Genomic DNA, 15,179 nt, shown 5'->3' on the forward strand with positions numbered 1-15,179 from the left:
GATGTTATGAGGTCTATAGTAAAGAGAAGGGTAGTAATACATAGCAATGATTCATCTACCAACCATGTGGAACTACTCATAATTTGTCTTAGATATACTGCTACTACCAATTTATTCTTTTACTATTTACTATTTATATATGGTACTTTACTGTGGTGTGTGTGAAGCATTAGACTGGAACATCCTTGAAACATATATAGCAATTCCTCATAATTTGTCTTAGATATACTGCTACTACCAATGTATATTTTTACTATTTATATATGGTATGGGTGCTGAGCATTAGATCTGAACGTCCTTTAAACAAATCAAGCGATTTCTCATAATTACTATTATTGGACTGAGGTAGTATATGGGATATTAAAGAAACACTTGGTGTTTCAAAACAAGTAATCATGCATGACACCCATATCATTTTAGCATTATTCTGAAATAAATAGGTCAGTAGTGTTCACAATACCAAAAAGTCACTGGCTCTTAACACAAAGTTTGCCTTTTTAATTGATTTTTCGAATAAACAAGCAATAATAAAAAAAGACTAATAATTTTTTCAATGAATTAAAAAACCACAAATTACTGCTGTCACAACATTTTCAGTGCTGCCAGCATGACGTGTCATATAAAAACACATTGGTAATGACATGACGGTACTTAAAGCTGTCATCTACTAATGATTTCCAATACTAAGTACCATGTCTATTATAAATTCAATGACTCACAATCAGGACTCAATTATTGTTTAATTTTCAACATGGCTTCCAGTCAAAGCTTGACATATGTTTCATTCAAGCATACCAATAATAAATTTTACAGTTGAATTATGCCATTTTTCAATAATTTACAAACAAAATTTTAACAAAATGGTTTAAATATTAGTTAAAAAGCTAAGGTTGTCTTAATATTTGCTGAACCATTTGAAAGAGCTCAATTTAAGCATCCATGGACACTTTTCCAAATTAAAATTTGATGATTGATTTTTTTAAAAATTAAAAAAAAAAATAGCATGCCAATTTAGATTGCCATCACTTCAAGATCAGTTATTACCAGTATTCTAAAATTTCACTTGAATTGTACTAGAACTTAGAAGCCAACATCAGATTTTATTTTTGAAAACTGTTAAGGATAGATGAATTTATTTTCATACCATTTTGAATAATTAAGTTCCAATACCAGTTTATATCTGTTAAAACTCAAGACACCTACGAGGCCCGATCACCTCATAAATAAATTTCATCTGTTTTTCATTAGCATTTTTTTTAAATATAGCCACTTCAGTTAGGGTCTAACAACAGCCCTCTTGAACATTCGTCAAATTAACCATTTGACCCAACCCAGTCACAAAAGGCAGCGCTAAGGAGGGTTGAAATTTGATTGGTTAAAGCAGACTTCATTGAGTTCATTGTTAACTTGAATAACATTCAAAAGGGCTGCCGTTGGACTGCTAGTGAAGTTGCTATTAAAATAAAAGCTAACAAAAACGGAACGAATCTTTGGTCTCATTTTAATTAGACTGGATTTTTTGGTTTCAAATACGTCACAAACATAAATCTTAAAATCATCTTATTACCAATCATCTTATCAACTTATCAGACAAATTTTTATAATAAATTTTACAACTCACATAAAGAAACATCACGATTTTTAATATCCTAAGTTAGAAGATAATACAGAAAACCATAATGAATTGGAAATAGAAATATCAATCTATTCAAATAAAAAAATTAATAATTTCAGGTGGTTAAAGACAATATTTTAATACAATATTATGTCTTACCATGACTACATTAAACACATGTATGCATTTAAAAACTCTCAAATTTCTCTTTCCAAACATTCCTTTCTAATAACCAAATAAATATATTATACTTCCAATTTTTGTAATACAATTATCTATAACCATAGCTGTACAAGACATATGTCTAATATTGCTATCCAATATCCAAGTTTAACAATTTAAAAGTTGTGTACATTTCCCCATATCATTCATTTAAGGATTGAATGTAGATTTTTTGCAATGATGAATGCAGAATTTTCACGTCATTTCAAATGAATGCCATTGAAATCACTAAGGAAATTTGAAGATCATCGCTTAATGAATGCAAATTTCTCACAAAGGTTCACTGTAGCACGTGAGAATACAATGTAAATATATCCTTGTACCTTTACTTTATCCTCTGCCAGTGCTTTCTGTTTCATATCACCTAGACAACAATTATTATCAAAGAATATAAATATGTCACATTAGCTTAATATGCTAGAAAACTGAAAGTTTTTGTTCCCATCAACAGCAGAAATAAAAATTTGTTGTGGATACACCAGTAATAAAAGTGCAGAAATAGAAATTTGAAATACAGCTAACAGATGTCTGGTTTATAAAATATGATAAAAGATACACGGATGTTAAATTAGATTTGGTACAGCCTTTATTATACTTCATGTTACCTGCAAGTCTGTTGATATTGGCACCAACACAATCTCTTCGTAATTCTTGATGGTATGACTATACACCTGATGCCTACTGAAAACTAGTTCCCCCACTACTGTACTCTTTCTTGAATCATATACAATCAATATCCAAATGAGGAAACTAAATATATCTATGTATCATTAGAACTAATTCAAAAGAGAGCAAGAGTAAAACAGGGAACCACATTCTGGCATCTGTTTATTTTATTTATTAAAGCTTATATAAAAGTGATTCACGTTAATTTTGAAGAGAAACAAGAAGATGTCTTATGCCCACAATAATTTTATTTGAGGGGAAAAAGAATCTGATATCTTAAGAGCTTATTTACATGCAAAAAATCTATGCTAGTCACATCTTGCAGCTTGATTTTTGCTCCTTTTCAATCAGTGTGATTCAAACAAATCAAATTTTGAAAGTTGTCTTTTTTAAATATCCCAAACACATATCAACTGAATGAGATAACCTCTTAATAATTCATACTTTAAATATTTTCTGAATTTTTAAGTTATGAATCAGTTATTTTGTTAGGAAATTGAAAAGTATTTTCCTCAAGTTAGTTACATCAGCTGAATCATATTGGAGTATGCACTATTGTATTAACTGATAGTGTTGGACAGAAATCAAGAAAATTGATACAGTGTACATCTCTAGTATATAACAGATAATAAACACAGTGAGAAACAGCAAGAAAAACCTCCTCTCTTAATGTGAATGAAATTTGAACTTTGATTGAAACTTCATTCACAAAATGGCGTAACTTTATGTTTTGACTTAGGGAAGCGAATGTTATTGTTTTGAATTTGCTTGAAACAATGTTTATAGCATAGGTTGCCTGACTGCTCATGGACATCCTCATCTAAATAATACATCCCTGAAGATCCAGGACACAGTTGGCCACATTTGAGATTCAATCAGACACAACAGGCTAATTTTATTAAATACATTGAGTCCAGACACAAACAAGCTATAACTTGTTTGCCATTTAAGGGATGAAAGGTTTCCTCATGACTGATTCAAACTTCTAAGAATTTGAAAATGGCGAGAATAAAGCAGGGAGATGATAAATAAAATAGTTGTGGTTAAATATGAGATAGGATAGGTCAACATTTACATCATAATTCAGTCCCTAATTTTAACTACATCATTAACATTATTTATAGATATTATTTATTCATAAAGGAATATATCATTCAAATATAATTTGAATTATTCAATATGAATAATACCCTGCCTTTAAATTGTTAACCCAACCAGACATTGTGGAGCTCTAGTCAAACATGACTGGCTAATAAAACCACACTATAGTTTCTCACTCTATTAATTCAAATCATTAACATTTAGAGATAGAATATATTCACTAAGAGACATGTAATTCAAATATCATTTGAATTATTCAATATGGTTTAGGCCCTGCCTTGACAGTGTTCACTCAAAACCATACATGTACATTGACTAAACTATGTCAAAATGGGTTAAAAGTTAAAGATATTATCATACATGACCAAAGCAGGTCTACAGTTAGATAACCTATTTTAATATAATGTGAAGTCATCATACAGATTTTGACATTTCAATGTTGAATGTCTCCTGCTATATACACCTACCTACATCATTAAAATTCACTTCTCCTTTTTTAAAACCGGCTGTAGACTTTGCATTTATGCCAGTCATTGTATTATGGAGCTACAAAATAAATGAATGCGAATTTGAAATTGGTTGAATTAGCGAATGAGGCTCTCAATGAGTTTTAAGAAAGCCTGAATACAAGTTTCAAGATAAATGTCTGACTGAAGCTTGATATGCATGTTTAATGTTTTTAATCTTGTAAAAAAATCTCAGTCAAATTTTTAAAATATTACACTTCGATAGTAATTAAAATGAAATGAAATGAATGGAGTTTTACATCCTACATAGTAATTAAAGGGACAGCTCTAAGAAACAAAGGTAGAGGCACCAGAATTGATTCTTTTCATTGAGAGTGATTCAATTCTACAGCTACAACTTGACTAGCAGATGTTTTTTATCAACAAATGTCAGGTTTTAAGGCAACAGCCAAGTACTCCACGGTGCACTAACCTTCACCGCAGTGGATGACATTCAAAATTGACTTAGTGCACAGTTTTTTGACAAAAAACAACAAGATGAGACTAGTTGTTGACAGGTAAATATTGAGAGGCACAAGGATGTAAAATGTCAACAAATCTTCATCCTTGTTGGCTGATTTCAAGTTAAACTTTGAGAAAGTACATCCTAGAACATATTGTTATTACAGGATACAAACTTTTGATGGATTTCGAAATCTATGAGTGAGAAACACAGGAAAGAGTATTCATGACAAAATAAGTTCTCAAAGATCCATTTTTATACTATTTCAGCTACCTTAATCAGCTTGATATTGGAGGTTGTGCAAATTGCATCCTAACAGTGACACAATGAAAATAGATTTGGACATATCTGATTTTATGAAACACATGCAGCATTGTGTTTCAGAAACATTCATTACCTCCACAGCAAAGACTTCTATATATGTTTTGCTATGCAAAATACATGCATAACATGAGTATGGGCAACTTCTGTGGTGCAAGAAGGCTCATAAACAATGATAGTTGGAACCTAGTTAGTCCTGTATTTGAATGTTAACATAAGACCATAAGAGCTACGTTAATTAATGGGAAATGTAAACCACAAACCACCTGCTATTAAAATACACACGATATTTCACACTACCAGCCATATGTAATTCTATCAATAATCAATACACCAGTATTTGCACTTACATCGTTCCAATATGCATGTTTACATTGGATACTATTCTGAATAAATGACTGGATTTTTAAATACATTTTTAACTCATTTTCTAGATTCAAAACTAAACAAAGCTATCAATATGCCAACAGGTTACTGGACAAGGCACCATATATATACTTATACTACACAGTACACACAGCTTGTTGGACTATATCAGACATGACTGGTTAAACTTGCAAATCAACAATCCTTATATCACCTATAGGTCATGAACTTTGATTAACATTTGAAGCTAAGAAATGTTATCACACATTATAATAGAGATATTGATATGTCACATGTACAGTATGCTGTCATAATCACATGATACACCATAAGTCAAATCTTAACCATATATCACAATCGATGCACTGACGAATACCTTCTCATGTGTGCTTATGTCATCCAAAGGTAATCTGAACTCCAAATCATAAAACAAATTCACAATCCTTAGCCAGACAAACAGTGTAAGGCTTATTCATAGTTAAATTTTAAAAAAAATACAAGAAAGACAAAGAACTGAAAATGGTTGTACAAAAAGTATATGCAGAAAAAATCAAAAACACTGACATAATTCAATGAAATTTTAATCAAAATTCAAAATCCATAGCCATAAACAAATACAGAATGTAAGGTACAGGACAGGACAATCCTTCAAAATAAGTTTCTCATTATCACATGCTCTAACCTAGTCAGAATCATAAGGTCTACCATCATTGTTTACATAGCAATAGATTTTTGAAAGGATGATAGGTGACGCCCCTTACCAACTGTCAGAGGTACTGGTTGTGGCATCAGAATTCTTCTTACCAAGCGGAGGATTCGAATATACAGCATCTAATGCCTAGCAGACGACAGGGCTCTAGGTTTAACATTTTTACAGATGGACATTTAAGCAAGCCATTTAGGTTTTGATGCCCTTTTCAAGAAAAAGTACTACAAAAGCAGACAGAATGTAATAGCAATGTTGTGCTCAAGATAAAAATTACAGCTGGGCATCTTCTATCGTCAGTTGAGCATAACTGGCAAATAAAGTGGAAAAAACAATATCAAAGCCCTATGTACATCTCAGTCCTAAGTAATGAATGTCATAAAACTAGAGTTAAAGTTATGGTACAAACATCATAAATCATTCCCAAATCTTAACATAATTTACGACAATCATAGACTATATAGAAACTATATAGAGACACTAAAAAAATAGTAAATAAACATCTTCACATCTAGTTTCAAACAGTGAATACAATCCCAGTCAGGGAGGCAAAGGTTGGGGGTTCAGAGAAATTCAAATTGATCATTATGGTTCCCTCATTTCTCCCATACCCCAACCAACCTCCTCATTGCCAAATTTCTCTTCTTCAAGGAGTAAAGAATCGAAAAAGTCCATGCCACACTAATATTTCCTCCCAGAGCAATAAAAATATTCATGAAAAAAAGCTAATATGAACAATTATACAGGTCAAATCATGCTCAAGTTTGGAACACCAATTGATATCTCATAATTATTTTCTAAATGGTGAATAAGTTATCCACTTTGTGAAGTCCAACACTTCTTCATTATAACCTTCAAAAATCATTTCTTACACATAAACTAAAAGGAAACACTATACAATATATACAAGAGTTCAAGATAAGTAAGGTCTTATTTCATAATACATGTATGATATAAATTCATTAGCCTATATACAGACCATAACTGTACACATATCACAGTAGACAAGCAACATTACTGACTTTCCTAGACTATATTATATTCAACAGGTCGTTTACACTTTCAAAATTTAAATTTATACCATTAGTCATTTAATGACATAGCAATTCATATAATTTTAAAATTTCTAAGTGTGTCGACATAACCCTGCATGCATCCATTCTATATACTGCTGGAACAACCAGGCATTCTCAGACCAACGTACATACCTCTACTGTTTCTATTTACTTTATATTCCCTTAACAAAACTTTACGGTACACACTCGCAAATATCCGTGTACAGTCTTAGAACGTCTTATTCCCAAAATAGTTACATACAACGGTACAAACACAAAGTTAAACGTACAAGCGTGTCAAATGTATAAAATATACGAACCATTTTAAAGTTGTATGTGAAGGATATATAGTGAGGTCATTATCTATAAATATCTATGATGAAGTCACAGTTAACCAATGAAAATTCAGAATATATTTTACCTCGTAATATACTTCACTCTTCACCGTGGAGGTAGAAATAGTTCAAACATTTGCAGGTGCCTGATACAAATTTACTGTTATTTATGTTGCAAATCTTGTTTTAGTTCATCAAACGGTCAATCAGATTTGTAAAGTTAACAATAAGGTGCAGTTCCAGCTACGCGACTGATTTTCAGTCGTATTTATGCATGACATATTAGAAAAACGGTCATATTTCGCGCATTCACATTTGTAAACAAAGTAGTCTCGAATTACTAGACACACATTTTCCTATTCAAAGAGTATATTGTTGTCTGAAGTCAGAATTAATTAGTTCTGGAAATTCAAAGTAGTTTCACACATTTATTTTCCAGTTTTTCCAACTGAATATATATTTCATGAGAAGGGCAGACAAATGAACTATTGTGAAATGCAGTAATGAATATTGCAGTGTATTCTGATATTCAACATTTCACAGGGTAACATAGTTTAATCTGCAATGATTCAGTTGTAAAGTGTATAGTTATGTCATGAACAATTACAATTTATTTGTATGACTTTGCATGATATTGGTCTAATGGTAACAATTGCACTTGATGCCTCAGATAACTCAAACAGTACTATTCCAAATGAAGTTACATGTTTTAAAATTAGAAGAAAGCAATGGCACAGGGTTAATGTAGATTGATGATTGAAGTTGTGTTGTTATGCCTCTGAACAGCTGTATGCCTATGCCTTAGTCTCAGTAATGAAAATTTTTGAGCTAGGCCAATCAGTAATAGTGTTCACAGCTCAAATTTGAGCCTTCAAATCCATGTTTGTCTAGAATTATCCGCGTTTGAAAGTTAAAAAGAAAAGTCGTCTTTTCTTGAGACAGTGATGTCTAGAAATAGGAAAATAAATTCTTAGTTTGAGATAGTTTTGAAGGAATTATGCGATTTTCATACATTTCTGGTACTTCTGAAGACTATTTACATATATTCAACAGACAAATCAACCCCCCAAAATGGCACATCTGTCTCTTTAAGGGTTATGATTGTTGAATAGTAACAAGTTATTATTGAAAAGAAGGACTGGCACAGGGTTAAGGTAGCCTGCACTAGAACATTGTAGGCCTTAAAATAAAACATCAGTCAATAGGCTACAAGAGGCACTGATAGAATGAATTTGTCTCTAATATTGATATGATACGACTTTTCCAATGTTATTTCAACCATTTTCTTATGTTTTATGTCTTCAGGTCAATGTTTATATATTTAAAGATGTCTATGTTAGCTAGAATGTTACCAGTGACTTCCCCTTGGTTGGAATCAGACTCAACCACTGATGAAAATTTAAAGAAAACAATACTAAAAGATGAAAGAAATATGATAGTTTTTGGTCCAAGTAATGTGTAAGTATATAAGATTCAGAAAATTTGTTTAGTCTTTAGTTTGGTGTGTGGTAGTGCAAGTCATGTATAACTTTGGCAGTTTTGTTGGCTTTATTTCAGAAAAAACCTCTGCTAGGTTGTTGTAATGTTCTTTAGAGATTAAGGGGGTAACAAGTTACTATCCAACTGAAGGCACTGGCACAGGGTTAAAGCAATGTTTTCGAATGTTAAGGTTAATATGTTAAAATGGAAATTTATACTTGTAGTCCAAAGAGATAGTGAGGGGAAATAAAAGCATGCAGCTTTTTGTCAAATGTTGGACAATTTTAAAGGTTTAGGGAAAACAAAGCTAAAATAGCCCACCATTAGAAGATTCTTAGCCATCATATGATACAGGGTTCTTAATCACAAATAATTAAGTTGTTAATTTGAGAAAGAAATAAAAAGGATCATATAATTGGAGGAAATCCAACAATAATGAACCAAATAACTGTATGTTTTTCTTTCCTCCTTTTGGTTAGAGAAAAGTTCTTGACCTGTTCATGAGGCTTGAGGGGAATAAAAAAATATCAAGTGCATTTCATATCAACTCAAAGATATTTTTCACGGAATTGTCAGTGAATTCTCGGATCATATTTCTGTAGCAGACATTTGTCCTTAGGCTGAGTTTGGTACAAATGTTTCACTTCTTTTACTTGATAAATCATTGAATACCTTTCTGTGTCTTAGTCTTTACATAAAGTAGTGAATAAGATATTCATATTTACCTTCACACCAGGTGTTTCAAATGAGTATCTATTCACATGTCAGTTAACAAATTCAAAAAATTGCCATATAAAGCTTATTGAAGCTCAAAGTAAATTATATTTTCTTCAACTTATAAAGTTTAGATCTAGCTACTTGATAGGTGATGAACTGATTTAAGTCAAATAGGATATATTTTTTGCATATATCTTGACTCAAACGGTAATAGAAACGTAACTTCAGGAATACTGATAAAACTTAACGGAGATGGGCGTCAACATGTTCTGTGGTCAATAAACTCATTTGACTTTTTATTATGTGTTGCCTTTAAGTCACTTTAACACTGACATTCTCTTTACTTGTAAAAAATTTTGAAATAAAGATACAGCCACAAGACCTTTTTTTTTTTTTTTAGAAGCCTCTAAAGACACTCAGTTGATTTTCTCCAGAATTGCTCTATTTTATTTTCTGTTTTAAACTTTAGCATGTTTTGCCACAAATATCAGATTAAGACTAAGTTTGACGCAAATCTTTAAAAAAATACATTTTCAAGTAGCTATAAAGAGGCCTATTAATATATAATTGTAAAGGATTTGTCATGAATTCAATAATAGAGATGAAGAATAGAAGGTTATTACTAAATCTTGAATTGACAATTGAAATAAAAAGCTATATGAGGCAACTTGAGCAGATGTGTTTTTATTTGTTTGTATGTAAAATAATAAAGACTATTTTAAAATGATGACGTCAATTAGAATTTATTTTTTGTTCAAGTAGTTTGCAGGGGAAAGGCTTGAAGTTCCGCACTGTTAGAATTTTGTGTATTTTAAAAAGTGGCTCGTGAATGGTTCTGCAATTTTTAGAAAAGGATTGGGGAGCTCAGTATGTTAAAAACTTGCTCGGTAGGTCCAGGGGTCGATCTCAGCATGTGGGTTAAGATAATACCTTTGAATTTTTCAATCAGGTTCCCCTGTCAGTGATGCAGGTCTGACGGGCAGACATTTTGTTTTATGTCAGAAGTGGATATACAGTATTATACAGTTTATATTGACTTTTTTGTCCTTTTAAGATTAAAGATAGTTAACCCTTATGATTTTCTATATTTTAGGGGTAAGACATGTCTGTTATTTCAAGCTGGTGTATCATTGGCTGTAGAAGAATTAATAGTAATATTTGTATCACCTCAACCATTGACCAAGATGCCCTTGACTATACATGGTCTTCATTCACCTAGTGCTACAGTACTCCAGTCAGTTAAATTTGTGTAAGTAATTGCCTTAAAGGGATTGTAAAGGGTTTTCTGGCTTTCTTGTATTGTTTCTGTGAACCATTTATGGTTTCTATTATATCAATCCAATCTTTCCATCAGATGTCTGTGGTTCATGTAATTATAGAAATGCTTATGTCACTATCACAAAAGCTGCTAATAATATCTAAGGGCAAAAACTACAGAATATGTCTGACTGAAAATTGGAATGGTGAGAATCAACGCTCTACTGATAAATGTAAAAATTATATGAAAACTTCTTTGCAAAGCCTTAAAGAGATTTCAATTAATTCTGATTGAGATTTATATAAGATAGCATCTCAGAGAAAGCAAAATTGAAAAAAATGACCTGCAACTAAACGTTCATTTTGAAAATTATAGTTGGCAGAAACAATTTATTCAGTTTACCATTGACTTTTGTCAAACAATTAGTTTTTGAAATTTACAACTCTGTATTACTATTAGTTCTTGCCATTTATAAACTTGCAACACCATGTTATCTATAAGCTTATAACTTTGAGAAAAGTCCTCCCATATCAGAGTATTTTTTCTATCCATTGAAGTTTGAGATACATGTGTTACTAATATAAGTATAATATTTATAGTATATTTTATACTGAATATTAATATTCAGGTAATCAATGACTCATATACTATAGTTACCATATTCTACTAGCTTCAATTTGAAATGATATAAGGTGCTATAGGAGATACTCTCTTATAAAAGCACTGGCTAAGGACATACTCTCCTGAATAGCACTGGCCTAGGTCACAAACTGTAGAGACCATGTATTTCAGCATGTAAAAAAAACAACAAATTTTAATAGAATTTTTTTTATGAAAAGTTTTATAGATGTAAGACATTTTCAGATATTGAACATTCTATCAAAGGAGGCTGGCACACTTATAAGATTATTTTTCCAGACCCACCAACTCAAGTATATTGTAGATGAGTATAAATCTGATGAACCCAATCTATAAAAGTTGCAGTCATTATATTGCTGTAAAATTTTTCAAAAAGATTTCCATAAAAGACTGACAAATGAGGCTTCCAGACCCTATGCTCTATAACTAGTATATTCTGGATTAGGATAACTCTTGATGAAAGCTGTTCCATAAAAATTGCAGTCATTACAGGCCATTGCTGTAAAACTTTTCAGAAATTGTACATAAACATGACTGGCAAACAAGGCTGACAGTATTTTAAGTTTTTCCATAGCCACTTTTTATAAAAAAAGTATACTTTGGATAAGGATATATTGCCAAAAAAGCCAATCTATAAATATTGATAATGCAATACAGTAATGTCAAAGGTCAGATATAAAACACAAATATTAGTCTAGCTAGTTATGACTCATTTTTACGTCTTGACTCTCAACTGGTTTGGTTTCATTAAGGAATGTTTGTTTATATATCAATCGTTTTTTATTTCCGTAGTTTCCAAGATTTCTTATTCATTCAAGGAAAGGTTCCTTTTGTTTTTTTTTCTTTTTCATTGATCTGCTAAACATCCTGAAAACATTGTCTCTTAGTAACCAAAAGTTTAAGGATTTTGATTGGATAGGAAATTTTAAAAATAATTGTGAAGAGCTGTTGAGAGTTGAAACTTGAGAAATTTCATCATTATTTATCAGTATGACAAAGCAGGTTTTTATTACATATTGAATTTAATTGTATTCTTTGCAAATTTTTAAAGGGATTGTAATCTTTTTATGACGTCAATATTGCAAAAGATATTAGATATTGTTGTTGCAGTTTTTGAGATAGACATGTCATAAACTCAGTTTTAGTGGAACTGCAAGAATCACAGACATCTAACTGAAAATTAGAATGGTGCAAATTGATATCATTATTGTCGGTAATAAACGTAAACAGGTTAAAGAAAAAACCTCTTTACAACTCTTTTAAATGTAAGATGTGGCATTGGTATATTCCTATTAGGAAAAATCTTCATTGTGCCCAATGCTTTTCATAAAATTGATCCCCAACCCATGCTTGCAGTAAACTAAATAGATTTACAACAAATTGATATTGTAAATGTGTGATGTGTAAAAGAAAGAAATGAAAAATAACCTGTTTAGGTCCATAAACCTGAACTGTACCTGTTGATAACTATGACTCATATATTGTGTGTTTTTGGGGAATTGATCCTCTACCCATGCTTGCAGTGAACTAAAAAGATTTAATTGTTGGTAATATAACTATTTTATGTGTAAAAAAAAAAACCTGTTTACACCCATAAACCTGAACTGTACCTGGTAACAACTATGACTCATATATTGTGTGTGTTAATTAACAATATTATATATACCATCTAGATCAATATAAATTAGTCTTATTAACAAAAATAATAATACAACAATATGTTTGTTTTTTGTGTTTCTTTTTTACTTTTTACTTTATTATTTGTCCTGAAGGGAATGCGCAAAACAATTTTTTATTTTTTACAATTGTGAAACAATATTATATATTTATACTATCTTATCAATATAAATTAGTCTTCTGAATGAAAAATAATTCCAATATGTTTGTTTTTCTGTTTCATTCTATTAGAATAAATACATTTTTTTTTTTTTTCAAGTAGGAATTCTTTGTCCTGTACCTTATTGAACAAAATAAAGATTTTTTTAAATATTATATACATATATACTGTTTAAATCAATATAATTCAGTATTATTAGAAAAAAAATAATATAGCCTATCAATAGGTTTGTCTTTCTGTTTCATTCTATCCATTTTTATTTTTTACAAAACAAGGAATTCTGAATCCTAAAGGGAATGTAGCCTTCTTTATGGAACAAAATTAAAAAATTTTTTTACAAATGTAAAATCTTTTATTTTCATAGGCACTAAATTGTCTTCAAACGCATATAGATGTATGTAGGTTGGTATGTTGGGACCTAATTTGCATGGTTCCATTGTGTTATCAAAAATACCCCTGAACTCAAGAGAGATCACATATGCCTTGGTCATTGCTTCTGAATGTGTTTTAATTAAAACTGTTCTAAAGAAAGGAAAGTTTATAAATTCTGTCCAAGTTATGTTTTATGAATGTTAAAAACAAAAGGTGTTATTTTGGTGAAATAGTTTGACATTAAATATTATAATGGAAATTGAAAAACAAAGCTTTAAGAAATATTACAATAGAGAAAATTATATTGTACAGTTTTCAAATTAATTATATGTTGTTTTATCTGTAACATTTCCTGGGAATAGTTAAAGGTTATGTAGAAATTTTGTAGTCTGTATGCCAAAAAAGTGAATAGTTTGGTTTTTTGTTCAAAGAACTTCTGAAAAATTATATCTCTGAAATTTGAAATTGCAATAGAAAATTATTGTTTTAATGCCAACCTTTCTTGCAAAATTTGAAATTGTTGCAAAATATTTTCTTAATATTGAGTTTTGAACTTAGTCAATTTTGGCTGCATCGGCCCCAATTTATCTTATAAATGTTTTTTCTTAAGTGAATGTTTGCAACATTCTGCTAATGATTCTAAATCATTCTGTTTTCAAACTGGCATGAGTAAAACTAATTCTTTACACCTGATATTGTGCAAAATTGTGGCATCTTTTTCAACAGATTTTGAGGTAATTTATCCTGAAGAGTCAAAGGTTATAAAACAAATTGAATGAAGTAGCCTTACCTGCATTAAAAACTTTCAATTTATTCACATTTAAATACTCCTTGTTAGTATCACACAAAATACCTAGGAATGTACTAGACAAAGTTTGCCTGAAATTTACCATCAAACGAGCAACAGTGATGTAGATGAAATATAAAGATGACCAATTGCAGGTATTAATGATATGTATCTGGTAGGTTTATAAAGAGTTATGTGCCCCTGTGTTAGTTTGTATAGGTATGAGTCATAGATAGGTCTAGTTCTCTACATCTATTTCTATATATTTTACTTAAACTAGATTGTCACATAGTCTGATTATTGATTCACCCTCTCTCCCTCTCATTCTCTCCAATCCAGTCTCAATCACAGTGCTCAAATTTTATGACAATTTTTCCCAATTTCTGTACATTTGCACTAAGTTTAATGGTGCTCACTAATACTATAATAATCTTTGCATTTCAGACATATAAATAACTATTAATACAACAAATAAATTAAATTATATACAAAAGTTTTAAATATATATCATTAAATGCATTTACAGCAATTTCACACTGGTAAAGGATGCAAATTTGACTGCTTTTTGTCTCTCTAAGTTTGAAGATATTTTAGAATTATAAATAACCTATTAAATGTAATATGTGAGAGTCGCTTTGTATTATGAATGTTAGTGTTGGTGAGTGGGGAAAGGGTGTTTTTCAGCTGCAAGATCACTTACACTAAGATGATACATATTAGAGACACAGCTTTAT

General features: G+C 30.7%; 2 protein-coding genes across 2 annotated transcripts; one reads left to right on the forward strand and one right to left on the reverse strand.

The window, feature by feature from the left end:
- Nucleotides 1-253: 253 nt before the first annotated feature.
- On the reverse strand, nucleotides 254-5,310 carry LOTGIDRAFT_154811 (hypothetical protein; the record flags this gene model as incomplete). Its single annotated transcript, XM_009064009.1, has 4 exons — nucleotides 254-427; nucleotides 2,161-2,201; nucleotides 4,072-4,150; nucleotides 5,245-5,310. The coding sequence occupies 4 exons, from the start codon at nucleotides 5,308-5,310 to the stop codon at nucleotides 254-256; spliced, it is 360 nt and encodes a 119-aa protein (XP_009062257.1).
- Nucleotides 5,311-7,399: 2,089 nt separating this feature from the next.
- LOTGIDRAFT_154812 (hypothetical protein) lies at nucleotides 7,400-14,901 on the forward strand (the record flags this gene model as incomplete). Its single annotated transcript, XM_009064010.1, has 5 exons — nucleotides 7,400-7,473; nucleotides 8,662-8,814; nucleotides 10,646-10,801; nucleotides 14,269-14,392; nucleotides 14,890-14,901. 5 exons carry the CDS (start codon nucleotides 7,400-7,402, stop codon nucleotides 14,899-14,901), a joined length of 519 nt encoding a protein of 172 aa, XP_009062258.1.
- Nucleotides 14,902-15,179: the final 278 nt, after the last annotated feature.

Source organism: Lottia gigantea, assembly GCF_000327385.1.
Source record: "Lottia gigantea unplaced genomic scaffold LOTGIsca_6, whole genome shotgun sequence".
Classification (NCBI taxonomy): Eukaryota; Metazoa; Mollusca; class Gastropoda; family Lottiidae; genus Lottia; species Lottia gigantea.